The 14,126-nt window shown below is 45.6% G+C and overlaps 1 protein-coding gene across 1 annotated transcript; it reads left to right on the top strand.

The window, feature by feature from the left end:
• Positions 1–2,495: 2,495 nt before the first annotated feature.
• On the top strand, positions 2,496–5,858 carry LOC140712174 (defensin alpha 4-like). The gene is made up of 2 exons (XM_073017928.1): positions 2,496–4,504; positions 5,473–5,858. Exons 1-2 carry the CDS (start codon positions 4,333–4,335, stop codon positions 5,583–5,585), a joined length of 285 nt encoding a protein of 94 aa, XP_072874029.1. The 5' UTR covers positions 2,496–4,332; the 3' UTR covers positions 5,586–5,858.
• The last annotated feature ends 8,268 nt before the right edge of the window (positions 5,859–14,126 follow it).

The raw sequence follows: 14,126 nt of genomic DNA, 5'->3' as shown, positions 1-14,126 counted from the left end.
GTCCTGCCCTTGGGTGTTAGATCTAAACAAGACCAAGACAGGAACAAGCTCAGCCCTCTGCCTAGGCCGCCATGAGCAGGTGGTGGGCATGTGAACACTGGACTCGAATTGGAAAGACCTCACAGGCCATTTAAAATGACACACTGCATGACTGACACGTGTGTGCCAAGAACAGAGCTAAGAACTTCAACGCCCTTACCCTTTTTATTCCTTAGACAATCCTGTGAGGTAGGTGCTATTGTTATATAATAACTGTTACCCTTATTCCTCTTTAGAAAATGTGGAAACACAGGCACAGAGAAGTTATGCCACTTGCTCAGTATCTCAGAGTCAGCACACGGGTGACACAGGATGCCCCCACAGCTGTGCTCTTGCAATTGGTGTCCAGCAGCCTCTGAACAAGTGAGGAAGGTTCATCCAATAGTGCAAAACTGGGCTGTAGGTGCCCACCAGGAGGAGCCAGAGGTGCTCATGGTCATGAAGGCCCCTATCTCTCCCTCTCCCATCTGCTTGCCTGTTACCAGCAATAAATATGGTCATGTCTAAGCATCATTTGTCCCCTGGAATATCCTGGAATACAAAACCTCTAGTATACAACCAGATTCTGTTGCTATCTTATTTTCTTCCAGGCCAATTCCCTTGCACCCTACTTTTTTAACGCAGTTAAGTTAATTCCTATGTTAAATAATTAACTCATCCATCGGGGAGTACATGCCTTCTAAGAGTGAATGTCCATATTATGGGTGGAAATCCTCTTTTTGTCCTGGCCCTGAGTGACCTGGACAAGTAGACCTTTCTAGCCTGAGGTCCAGCTCCTCAGGTTAGAAAGTGCAGCATCGACATCTCTATGAAAATGACCAGGACAATAGAAACAAAAAGGTCAGAAAAACAAGGAAAGAAAAAAATAAGAGAAAGAAAAGGGGAGACTACATGGCCCAAATACATTGAGTTTACTGTGAAAACACATTTTTGGAGATAGAGAGAAGATAAAGCACAAGGTAAAGAGACTAAATTGTTCTTTTCCAGGTTCTCAAATGGAATCTTGCCCTGATCTGGGTCTCAATTAACAAAGCACAAGGACAGCTGAGCCTGTAGCAGGTGTCGCTGAGGATACAGGTCCCAGAGTGACGCCCAGTGGCAACAGGTGGGTCTGCAACTGCAGGTGCCCCTCACCTGGTGACCTGGAGGAAGAGGGAGCAGCATATGGGGCACAGTGCTGGGTTTCGGGGTACAGGAAATCAGATCAGAGCAGCCCAGAGGAGGACTGTGTCTGCTCACAGAAAACATACTTCGCAGATTCTATTAGAGCAGAATAAAGAGATCATTACTGGTCACCTGTCGGCCATTTAAGATCTGGTTCTTCCTTTCATGCTCTCTGTCATTTCTATCACACAGTCCCCTCTCCCTGCACACAGGCACTCAGACTCAGAGACATGCACATGCACACGTACAACACATACATTCCCAGTTTCCACCTCCCAGCACACTCCCCTCACCACACATGCACACATACATAAAAAATTACAAGCATACGCACAGGTGCACACACTCCCCGAAGTGCAGACTCCAAACCCTAATACATCTGGTTTAGTCTCTGAGGCCGAAGCTGCTCAGACTGACATGCACAAACGGTAAAACCAAATTTTTGAACCCAAGACCTCTTGGAGAGAGTCTATGGCCCCCAATTTAGAGTCGAAAGGCAGAGACCATGATAGGTGAAGTCATTCACTAATGATCCCACAGTTAGTTGACGACACCACTGAGACCACAGCTCCCAACAGACAGCACATTGGCCTGCTGTCTTACCCGAAGCCTATAATGCAGTGTTCATTCCTGCAAAGGGGACACCTACATCTGGGTCCTCTGTCCCACATTGCTCCAAGGCTAGGACCTGGTGCACTTTCTCCAAGAGGCTCCAGAGAAGGACAAGGGTCCTCAGGGCGGTGAGCCTCCTATAGGTCAATGTCTCTCAAGGGACTGAAGGATTTTGAAGACCAAGGGGAGTGAAAAGACCCCAGCTCTGTGCTAATTGGAGGAAGCAGCATCCCAGGGCAATGAGCCAGCCCAAACCTGTGTGGCTGTGGGAGAGCGGCAACCTCTGGGTTGATAGTTCAGACCTTTGACGGTTCTCCAATCCAGCGGCTGCACTGAAATACCTGCTCTTCATGTTCACGAAGGCCCCTAACACTCTTCCTGTCTCCCATCTGCTTGACCGTTACCAGTAATAAACACACTTCTAAGCATTATTTGTTCCCTGGAATATCCTGGAATACAAAACCCTATTATAAAACCAGATTCTGTTGTTATCTTAAGTGTTTTCTTTCAGGCCAATTTCTTTGCCCTCTACTTTTTAGCACAGTTAAATTAATTTTTATGTTAAATAATTAAATCATCGATCAGGGAGTACATGCCTTCTAAGAGTGAATGTCCATATTATGGATGCAAATCCTGTTTTTATCCCAGCCTTGAGTATAGGAGAGGCAAGATTAGAGTCAGAATAAAGGACAAGAAAAACAGTTTTTCAGGTTTTATTTTAAATGACAGCAGGTTTGAAGTCAAGAGGACAATAGATAATGGGCACCTTGCTACAGTTAAAGAAACGAAGGAATGGGAAAGGCATTTTATCTAAATAATTATTTACAAACACATTAGGAAACTAAAAATTTTTTCCATAATGTCAGTGAAGTTTTCTCATCTTCCTTTCTTTCTTTCTTTCTTGCTTGCTTGCTCTTTCTTTCTTTCTTTCTCTTTCTTTCTTTCTTTTCTTTCTTTCATTTCTTTCTTTCTCTCTCCCTTCCTTCCTTCCTTCCTTCCCTCCCTCCCTCCCTCCCTCCCTCCCTCCCTCCCTCCCTCCTTCCTTCCTTCCTTCCTTCCTTCCTTTCTTTTTGACAGAGTGTTGCTCTGTTGCCCAGGCTGGAGTGCTGTGGTGCAATCTCAGCTCACTGCAACCTCTGCCTTCCAGGTTCAAGTGATTCTCGTGTCTCAGCCTCCAGAGTAGCTGGGACTATAGGCACCCGCTGCCACATCCAGCTAATTTTTTTATTTTTAGTAGAAACAGAGTTTTATCATGTTGGCAAGGCTGTTCTCAACCTCCTATCTTCAAATCATCTGTCCACCTTGGCCTCCCAAAGTGTTGGGATTACAGGCATGAGCCACTGCGCCCAGCCCAGGGGAGTTCTCTAGAAATACTTCTGCCAGAAATAATAAGAAACTTGATTGGCAACAGAGTTGTGTCCAAGGCTGAGCAATGGGCTGCCGACGGGGGCCTGGTCCTGGGAAGATGGGCCACTGGGGATCTTCTGGCTTCGTCAGTGCTCAGATCTGCTGTCTGAGCATACCACAGGGCCTGGACAGTGGTTTTTAAATCATCCATTTCTCTTTCCAGATTTTCTGCTCACCCAACAATTTTGGGGTCAGAGAAGGAAGAAGAGAGACTGAAGATACCAATTTCTACAATTAATAAGGACTCTGGGTGATCAAAAACATGACAGAATTCATGGAGAAAGGTTAGAACTGGAATAAAAATGTTCCAAATTGTTTCTTCAGTCATTTCTAGAGATTCAGAGAGACAATGCCAGAGAGATGTAGGCTAGGAAGCAATCATGGAATGCTATCTGCAAACTCAGCAATGTCCAGTGAGAAACACAGCAGCAGTACAAATACAGATGGTTTAAAACCTGGTGCTAAATGGCCACCGGGGTAAAACAAGGGCCATGAAAGCTGGAATCACCGATACAGGAAATTAGTCCCTCCCAGTCTCCCTGTTAATTCATGAATTCAAATTGATATTATAGATATTACAGATCTGATTGAGATCCTCTCATTTTCATAAGGTAGAATAAGTGGGAGATACACTCTATTAGTTTCTCTGCAAAGAAAGAAAAAATGGATTAACTCTCTACTCCACTGGGACCCAGGTCTGACCCCAGAGAGTTATCCAGAGAGTACCAGGGACCGTCCTCGGAAAAAAAGAGGCATTTGATCCCCAAATTTATTGAATGAAAGCACTGTTGTTTATCTTGTCTGAATATATAAAAGTAAACACTCAAGCAGATGGGAAACAGGATAGTAATGTCCTTATCATCATTAACAGCTTGCTTCAAGAAGAGGCATTAAGCATACAGACTCACTCTGTGATGAAAGCCGGGAGAAAGAGGAGCATCAAAGGGATCTTGAGGGCGAAGGCAGCCCCTTCCCCTCCCAATCACATGCCCACCTCCTCTCACTGCAGCTTCTGTCTCAGGCCTTCTCCCAGCAGAGCTATAAATCCAGGCTCACTCTTCACTCTCCACACATCCACTCCTGCTCTCCCTCCTCCAGGTGACCCCAGCCATGAGGACCCTCGCCATCCTTGCTGCCATTCTCCTGTTCGCCCTGCAGGCCCAGGCTGAGTCACTCCAGGAAAGAGCTGATGAGGCTGTAACCCAGGAGCAGCCTGGGGAAGACAACCAGGACTTTGCTATCTCCTTGGAAGAAAATGGACTCTCTACTCTTAGAGCCTCAGGTAGGAGACATCAATCTTGCAGATCTGCAAAATGTAGAACAAAAGGATTGGAAACAGGCTCTGGTATCAAGTGTGGAAAAGTCTACCTCACTTGAGTGACTTTACTTAATCTTCCTGGACCTTGATTTTCTCATCTCTAAATTAATCAGTGAGAACCGAAGACATCTAAAAGATTTTCTTTCTTCTAAGACTTTTAGTTTCAAGATATTTCTGTGAAATTTGTTACGTTTAAGATAGAAAGAGCTACACTGACTAGTTATTTGCAGGTCTGAATGCGTAGACTTAGTTATAGAGAGAATATTTTACTTTGTCCATCGGTAAAGATTTAGAACCTAGAGAGGAACCTATGGGTGTGTTTCCATGTAGGCTAATAGACTTGATTAAATCTTTCTACAATACATACTTAGATCCAAACATCACATGGTGTCTCATACATATACACAATTATTATTTGTCAATTAAAATAAGTAAATAAGTAAAATGTTAAAAAAAAAAAAAAACGGAGAGAGAATGAAGAACTTGAATTTGGAAGGTCTTCAAAGACTCCTTGAGCACCAAAGTACTTGAGTCCATGACATGAGCATGCACAATGCAGCATCTCAGAAACGGATCCAGGTGCGTTAGGGAGCCTTGTTAGGACATGCAGATCATACATGGAGGTCAAGATTAGGGGTATGGATTAAGCAGAATGAAGAGTAGGTAACCCCGGGGTTGAGAGGTATATTGTTTTACCAGGGAGCAGGTAATAAACACGTCCTGAATAGACTCAGATGGGGAAAGAACTATGATCTTGCATGACTAACACATAGCTAGTACGATTTCTTGTCATTTACGACAAAGACATGAATTTTCTCCATCCTAACATGAGTGATTCAGTGTCTCTTGTTTAGACTATCTCAGTTAGTCTGGCTCTGCCTGTCCTTTTCCCCACCTCCCTCCCTGTGCCTGACCCTCTCTTCTTTCCACAGGTTCTCAGGCGAGACGCACTTGCTATTGCCGAATCGGCCGTTGTTTCAGGCGTGAATCCTCCTCCGGGAGGTGCAGCATCAGTGGCCGCATCTACAGACTCTGCTGTCGCTGAGCTTCCTAGATAGAAACCAAAGCAATACAAGATTCAATCCAAGGTCCTGAAGAAAGAAAAACATTTCACCCTGTGTACCTTGTGTCTTTCTAAATTTTTCTCTCCAAAATAAAGTTGAAGCATTAAATTTAGTGTGTTTGACTTTTTAAATTTTCTTTTCTTTTTCCTTTTTTTCCCTTTTGCTTTTTTATATGGTGGATTGTATGGTTCCTTTGTATAGAGAATTCTGATCCACATTAAGTTAACTGGTCTTTGCATTCTAATGATGCACAGTTTGAGCATCATAGAGCAATAACAAAATAGCAAAAATGAATATAATTGTGTTTCTTCTTGTTGTTGTTGTTTGAGACAGTGTCTCACTTAGCCACCCAAGCTGGAGTACAGTGGTGCAATCTCTGCTTACTGCAGCCTTAAACTCCTGTGCTCGAATGTTCCTCCCACCTCAGCCTCTTGAGTAGCTGGGACTACAGGCATGTGCCACCACACCCTGCTAATGTTTTGTACTTTTTGGAGAGACAGGGTTTCACCATGTTGCCCAGATTGGTCTCGTACTCTTGAGCTTAAGTGATCTGCCCTCCTCAGCCTCCCAAAGTGCTAGGATTACATGCTTGAGCCACCATGCCTGACAGGATATAGGTGTTAATTGGAATAGTTTGAAACTTAAAAGTTCAGTGCATTCCTAATGATTCTCAAACCATAGAAGTTTACAATGAGAGGCAAAAAGTGGTTGTTGGCTCAAAGGAAAGATAGATGTGATGGGCTATGTTTACTTGTACTTTAATTTTAAAAAGTGGGAAAGCATTGCTATACATAATTTTTGAAATTTTAAGCAGATGTGTTAAATACATATGCTATACATTAAGCTTTATTTCACTCTATTTTGGTAAGTGATATATAGCTGTATCAACAAGATACAATAAAATAAAGTTTGACAAGGAAAAAGATAAAATTGTGCCAAAAACAGGAAAGACTGACGACCATCAGTGATTCAATTAATAACCAGATAGAAGAAGAGCTCAAAAGCTGGTGACCATAGAGTATGAGGCCCAATAATCAATGAGACAAATGGTCCCTTTTGGTCCCCAAAAGGTTAATTAGACCAATGTTTAATGAAGGAGTTGGTCTCAACTCTCCATCCCTTCAAGCATATGAATTCTATTAATTATAATGAAGCTATACTCATTTTAATAAAATGCTAGTGAGAAAATATATGTTAATATGTTTTTAATTATGCCAATGAACCAAGTCAATAATCATAATGATAAGACAATTGGTCATACAGTTGTTCAAAAACTTAAGAACAACATATATGTGAGAAGGGTAAGTTTTCAAAATTAGAATTTATATAAAAGACAGGGCTTGGACAGTGCCATGACATGACCAAAAAAAAACCAAACAAACATTTTTATTACAACAACAAAAAGTCTCAACCTGATAATAAATAACAAGTAGTCTGACTTCGATTCATCTTAGACACATACAAAGCACTGTTTCCTGATCAAGGATCAGCTATTTGACCCTAGACTTGCAACCTCGTTTAGTAATCTGGGGTCTCGGAAGATCAAGAAAATCATAGGAAGGAGTAAAATCAAAACAAATAAGAAAAGATATCAAATCCATGATATGGGCCCTTCCATATCACTTTTGGTATAATGAATGAATAAGTTTGGGATCATCGTTCAGGAATATGTTTATCTATTCTTGAAGGTGTTAGATGTGTTTAAAAACAACCAGGCGTACTAAATGTGTGAAATCAATGTAGATAAAGGCAATTTAAATAATCACCTTTGTATCAGTATTTAATACTCAAGAACTGGTTTAAACTTAGTGTAAATGGTGATGAGATTTTTCTCTGCGCACAAGAGTCCTTCCAATATTAAAGAACCTACCAAGCTAGTGCAGGCTGGTGCTGCCTTTCCTCATCTGATGGTCCTTAGTGAGAGCTCTCCACTTTACTGGGAGATAGGTGGTCGGGGCTGGTTCTCTGCCTCAGCAGCCCTTCTGAGCAGGACTCTCTTCCACTCTTGCTGTCACACCTGGTCCTGGAACTGGAGGGTCAGTAAGAGAGCAAGATAGAGGAGGGCGAGCATTCTCATGCACCACCCAAGAGGCGAGGCTCTCTGGCAGCAGGAACCAGAACGGGTAGTGGAGAGACCTCAGATGCTGAATACAAGGACATCTTTTGGGAAGATAAAGTCACTCTACAAAGTCTGTGAACTTAGGCCAGGTTGGCGTGTAGGTGAAAGGGAAGGATGTTCCAGGTCTCACCTGGTTGCCTAAAAGTCACCATGATGCTCCTCTATTTAACTGCTTTACTCACAGCCAAAATTGACTAGTTGTTTGGTCTCTGCCCTTTCTTTTTGAAGTGTTTTGCTTTTTGTTTTTTGGGTGTTTTGTTTTGTTTTGTTTTGTTTTGTTTGAGATGGAGTCTTCCTCTGTCGCCCAGGCAGGAGTGCAGTGGCACGATTATGGCTCACCACAACCTCCACCTCCCAGGTTCAAGTCATTCTTCTGCCTCACCCTCCCGAGTAGCTAGGATTAGAGGCAAGTGCCACTGTGCCCTGCTAATTTTTGTTTTTCTGTGGTTTTTTTTTTTTTTTTTTTTTTTTTTTGGAGGCAGAGTCTCGCTCTATTTTCCAGGCTGGAGTGCAGTGGCCGGATCTCAGCTCACTGCAAGCTCCGCCTCCTGGGTTCACACCATTCTCCTGCCTCAGCCTCCAGAGTAGCTGGGACTACAGGCACCCGCCACCTCACCTGGCTAGTTTTTTGTATTTTTTTTTAGTAGAGATGGGGTTTCACCATGTTGGCCAGGCTGGTCTGGAACTCCTAACCTTGAATGAGCCCAGCACAGATCCCAGGGAGGACGCAGGCATTCTGACAGACAAATGATCCCACCCTTGCCACCCTTCCCCTTGTTTAGATGGTGAAGGAAACACACAGAACTTCACATTGTGAAGGCCAGGAGGCTTCCTTGGTTTCTAGTAACCGCCACTGTTTCAAGTCCTGAGGTCCCTGAACTAATGTTCCATATTGTTCCAAATTATGGGCTGGGCCACGCTGACTCCATCCAGAGGGCATCTGCATTTCACCCAGAAGGACACCTGGCTCATTTCCCAGACCTGGGGTCTCTCCTAAAATTTCACTTTGTCACTGACATCTTTCCTGATTTCTCAATTTTAACTTGCAGCAACTTTCCTGAGCAATCTCCATCCCACTTATTCTCTTTATATTTAACTGTAGAATTGTAACGGTCTCACATTCTGTATATTCACTTACTCTCTGCAACATTTCCCTCCCTACTCTAGAAGGGAAGTTGCATGTTTTGCTCATTACTGGCCCACAGTGTTCAGATGACTGCCTAGCACATAGTAAGAGATCAATAAATTAATTATGATAAAATTAATTATATTCAATATCACATAATGATATAAAATTAGATGATTATTACCAAACTGCATAGGAAAAAATGAAAACTACAGCAGCAATGCAGTCCATATATCAGGTTTCTGTGACAGCATGGGGAAAAAAATCCATTTAAAAACATTGAAGGCTGAAATACAGAAAAATATCCTTGGGAAAATGTGGCTTCATGAAGCAATAGGAGTTTAGAAGAAAGAAATAGACTATTTTGGCTTTGAGTGCAAGAAAATGCTTCATGGGGAAACACAGAGGTATTTAAAACGTGGGTAGATTAAAAGAAGGGGTAGAGTACAATGTTCGGTGGAGAGAATAATATCAGGGCAAGAAATATGCAGGGTCAGGTCGACCTCCACTGAATTTAGAGGAATGGATGTTGCCAGAGAGAAGGATGGAGTAGAATTCAGGCTGATGTGCTGACAAGCATTCATCAATCCAAGGGAAAGGGTCAGATGAGGATGGAGCCTCCCTGCTCCTCTGTGTGGATGAAGGAACACTGGGAGCACCACATGTGGCTTCTGCTACTGCAGTCTAGGGTGGGCAATGACTGCTGCAAACTCTAGGGACAGAGAAAGCAGGGAGAGGTGTGAGGGTCTCCAAACAACCAGGGCCACTTGCTCGGCCTCAAGTAACACCCAGAACTGTTCACTGGGATGCACGAACACTCTACGTTCACTGATGACATACAAGAGATTTTCTACCTTGAACCACTCGTGTGCTGGAACAATGAATAACGAATAAGTCAGATGCCTCATCCCTATAAATGTAATTACCCAAGAGGGCAGCAGCCCTGTCTCTGTGGGAGGATAGGAGCCTCACTCCAACAAGCACAAATGAGCAAACACAGATGGCCCAATCACACTAGCCAACTTCCCTCCTAACGACCTCCAGAACCATCCTGCTAGCTCCCGCCAAGGCTTAAATTCTCCTGCCTTTGGTTTGAGGTAAGTTGAGTCCAAGGGCTCTTCCTATTACAATGTTTTGACTCCTATTGCAACAGTCTTCAATAAATGTTTCCTTGACATTTATTGGAAGTCTTGCTGAAATTTTTCTTTTACAAGGAAAGTATAGAGTTGTTTTTTCTGTATCTCTGTTTGTTCTGAACTCTGCTTACAAACAAAACCAGAATGTAAGAGATGAAAAAAGTACTCATTTCCTTTTCTGAAGTTCTGTATTTCTTCCTTTGCCACGAAAAGCGAAATAACTCATAAAAATAAAAACTAAGGGAAAGAGTTCCTCTAATATTTCCTGGCAGAACACCCTCCCAACCTCTCAGTGCTTCGTCCTCCTGGATGACAGTGATCCCCCTTCCTCTTTGCCCCAGCCCTCCACCCATGGCCACCCACTGACTCCTGCTGCCACCTGGAATTCCTCCATTTCTGAACATCAACCATGAAGGTCCCCATCCCTGACTCACCCGCTGTCCTTCCAGCCTCTCTCGTAGCCGTTCCTCTTTCCCTGCTGATCAACATCAACAAGGCTCTTCTCCCCCGGGGCTGTGCATGGGAATCGCCAGGGAGCCTGATGCCCAAGCTGCCCCCGGGACACCTGTCATCTGCTCTCATCTCCTGTCCTTGTGCACTGCACCGTCTTTGCCTCTCAGGTTCTCTGAGTTTGGTATTTTTTATGTTTCTCAGACATCTTAGTGGGGTCTTGAATTCAAACGTCAAACATGGCAAGCTGAGTTAACATTTTGACTCCTATATCTTGGAATTGAGGGGGAATTCTGGCTTCAGGAAATACTTCATTTAAGGACTCAAAGCATGAGTCACATTGTTGTCTTCCCATTTATTTCTCTTGGTCTTACTTTGGGCTCTCTCCGCAGTGACAGCCATGTGAATCATGGTCATCTCTCTGTGACCTTCGTAGCTGATCGCCTGGAGAAAATCCCTACTTCCTTCCCATTGTTTCAGCCAACACCCAAGTCCCATGGCTGACTCTGAATCTGTCACCGAGGGCGGAGGTTGGCACCACACCTGGGTCCCATACTGCCCCTGCTCCCGAAGGAAGAATTTAAACTAAGAACAGTTGACAGGGGATCGGTGAGTCACTGGAAAAGTAAGGGAGGACAGAGTGGGTCTGTGTCCGACAAAGAAATGGCTCCAGGCCAGGTGCGGTGGATCATGCCTATAATCTCAGCACTTTGGGAGGCCGAAGTGGGCGGATCACTTCAGGTCAGGAGTTTGAGACCAGCCTGGCCAACATAGTGAAACCCCATCTCTACTAAAAATACAAAATATAGCCCAGCATGGTGGTGTGTGCCGGTAATCCCAGCTACTCGGGAGGCTGAGGAAAGAGAACCGCTTGAACCTTGGAGGCAGAGGTTGTAGTGAACCGAGATGGCGCCATTGCACTCCAGCCTGGGGGACAGAGCGGGATTCCCTCTCAACAACAACCACCACGAGAAAAAAAAGAAGAAGAAGAATTTGCTGGACTGACTTGGTGAAGGATGGAGACAATGCCTGGGTGTGACCTCAGTGCAGACTGAGAGCCTGCTGGGGCTCTGGGCTGCCGAGTCCTGACCGCAGTCTATGGAGGAGGCAAGGATGGGAGCATGGCCACGAGGCAGACAGAGTAGCGTCCCAGCAGGAGGTTCCCAGTCCTGCAGCCAAGAATGGGAGGGAAGGAGAGCACAAGACTGGGTTGGGGCAGAGAAGGTCACCCCTCCAGCGACACCAGCCATCAGTGACTCTGAGCCAGCTGGAGGGTCTCTGTTCTCCCTGAGCTCCCCAAATCGCTCTGGGTGCTGCATGGAAAGCCACCGCCTGGGCCAGGCCACACATCTACGGCAGGGCTGCTGCACCCGCTCTCCCTCTTCCTGGACAGTGCCCAGGTTTCTGCAGGACACACTCACGGCCCCTCCAGCACTGTTGTAAAGATTCTGGGCATCAGTTGGTCCTCAGTGGGCTGACAAAGGCCCCTTGCAGTTAAAAACCAAATCCTCGCCACTAGTGTGCCAGCCACTTCGCGGCAGGCCCTCCATGTGCGGGGACATCGTGTCTTTGGAGACAGCTATACCCCACTTGTCCATCCTGCTGAGGCCCACCAATATCATCACTCAGAAGCCCTTCGCATGCATTGGGGCCACAGCAGGATACAGTCTGTAGCTGGCCCAGCAGGTGATCTCTCCAGGCCATGCCTGGCTCCCTGGTTCTGAGTTTCACGGGGAGGCCCTCACTACCGCCCATCACAACTCTCAGAGCCTCTGGACAAAGCACACTTGTCCTGGCTATGGGCTTCTGCACATGTAAACTTCCAGGGAAGGTAACTCCTTATGCCTTGGGTGGAGCAGGTGTTCTCTTTTCGTGGCATTTCTTTGCTTTCTCCTTTAGAACCACGCGTATCATTGATTCAGATGGAGGCTCCCCCCTCAGGGCATCACAACACTGCGGTGGGTTAAGGGAGTCTCATTTAGTTCATCATCCCCAAGCCACCAGCCTCCTCAAGCAGCGCGGTGGCCTCCTAAAGTCATGGTTATTAATGTCTCTGGATGTGCTACGGACACCCAAGGCACCAAGATCCTTCCAAGGGCCATCACTTTTTTAATTCTCAACCCGATGGCCACCATCGCTTCATCACAGTTGGGATAGACCCACTGTGGTGCCCACCTTGGTGATCACGGAAGATTTAGCTTATTTTTCCGTTAGAGATAACATCATTTACATGTTCTCCAATAATGAGACCTCCCCACACCATCACAGGACATCCACCATCTCAACATCGAACATTTATTGAACAACGAATTGTGGATGGATAGTAAACTATGATCTTCTGAGGACTGACGCCCCAGGCCCACTGGCACCCAGCAGGGCCACGAGGCTTTTGCTAGACCACACCTCTCCATTTGACAGGCAACTTCTGGCACAAGCTCCCGTTTTTACCGGGTTTAAAGGTTAGCTAATATTTCCCACTTACTCCTCCTGGCAGGAAGTAGGGATTATTGCTCCAGAACCCACCGAGGGTGCAGTCAGAGGCAGTAAATGAGGAGAAGAAGCCTTCAAACTAGAGACAACAACTACATCAGGCAAAGACCATATGGAAGTGCCATCACCAAACGTAGCCATGGGGGAGAAAGGCTCCAAGGAAAAGTGGGTGCGAGCTGACCCATGGAAGCACTGGGAAGAAAGCCCTGAGTGACAAGATGTCAGTGTTCTCGATGATTGGCCTTGCTTGGTATCTCGTGCACACATGGCTTCTGCGGTAGCTGTTACACCCAGGCCTTGCAGCCTAGAGAGCTGCTGGGAACAGGACACCCCTAGTCACAATTTGTACTCCAGGCTGGAAAACTGGGGAATTCCCTGTGAGTCCTGTTAGAGGGGCTGTACCCCAAATACAACCTGACCTGTGTCCAAGGTGGGCAACTCAATTCTTAGATATTGATTGGGTCCCATGGCACCAATGCTTAAACACCAGCAGCCCTCACAACCTCAGATCACCCTGTTTTAAGGATGAGAAGGTGGTTCTCTGGATGCACAGGCTTCAATCCAAATGGGCTAACGACGCTGCAGCACAAACCCAGACTGCAGCCTGAAGGGTTGGAGCCTTGCATTCACAGAAAGCATCCAGACATGATCATGGACTCAGCGATAAACCTGTGCTCCAACGTATACGAGTTACAGATGGAAACCTCCTCTGCCTCCCAGGAAGCACCACTCAAGTTTTTGCTAAATGCTTCTCTGAAGACCCACAAGGGCTGAGAAGCTGTACAACACCAGCAGTAAAGTGAATGCCCAGACTCCCACATCCCTTTTTGGGTGGTCATCTGGAAAGGCCACCCCGACCCCGAAGGCTAACGCTTCAGACCAGTTCTTGGCCCAGATGATCCCAGACAATTGTTTAACCTTGAACTGTTCATTGGCCAAGCAAGGACTATCCCCTCTGGGGAACCACATGCTGCGTGTACATCCATAACTCAGGAGAACCCACAAAAGTCTGTTCCACAGAGCAACAGAAGCCCAGGTGGCACTCAGTCTCACCGGGGTACTCCCAACATCCCAGCTCAGCCAAATGGCTTTGATTTGTTTTTATGGTTAGACCCCAAGTCCTCGGGACACTGCTTCAGAAACAGATTCCAAATCCTCTTCTGTGTGTGGGTGGCATTCCTATCCTAGTCTCTTTGCACGG

The sequence above is a fragment of the Chlorocebus sabaeus genome, chromosome 8 (genome assembly GCF_047675955.1).
Source record: "Chlorocebus sabaeus isolate Y175 chromosome 8, mChlSab1.0.hap1, whole genome shotgun sequence".
Taxonomy (NCBI): domain Eukaryota; kingdom Metazoa; phylum Chordata; class Mammalia; order Primates; family Cercopithecidae; genus Chlorocebus; species Chlorocebus sabaeus.
Note: the sequence above shows the minus strand (reverse complement) of the source record. Positions and strands in the feature narration are given on the sequence as shown.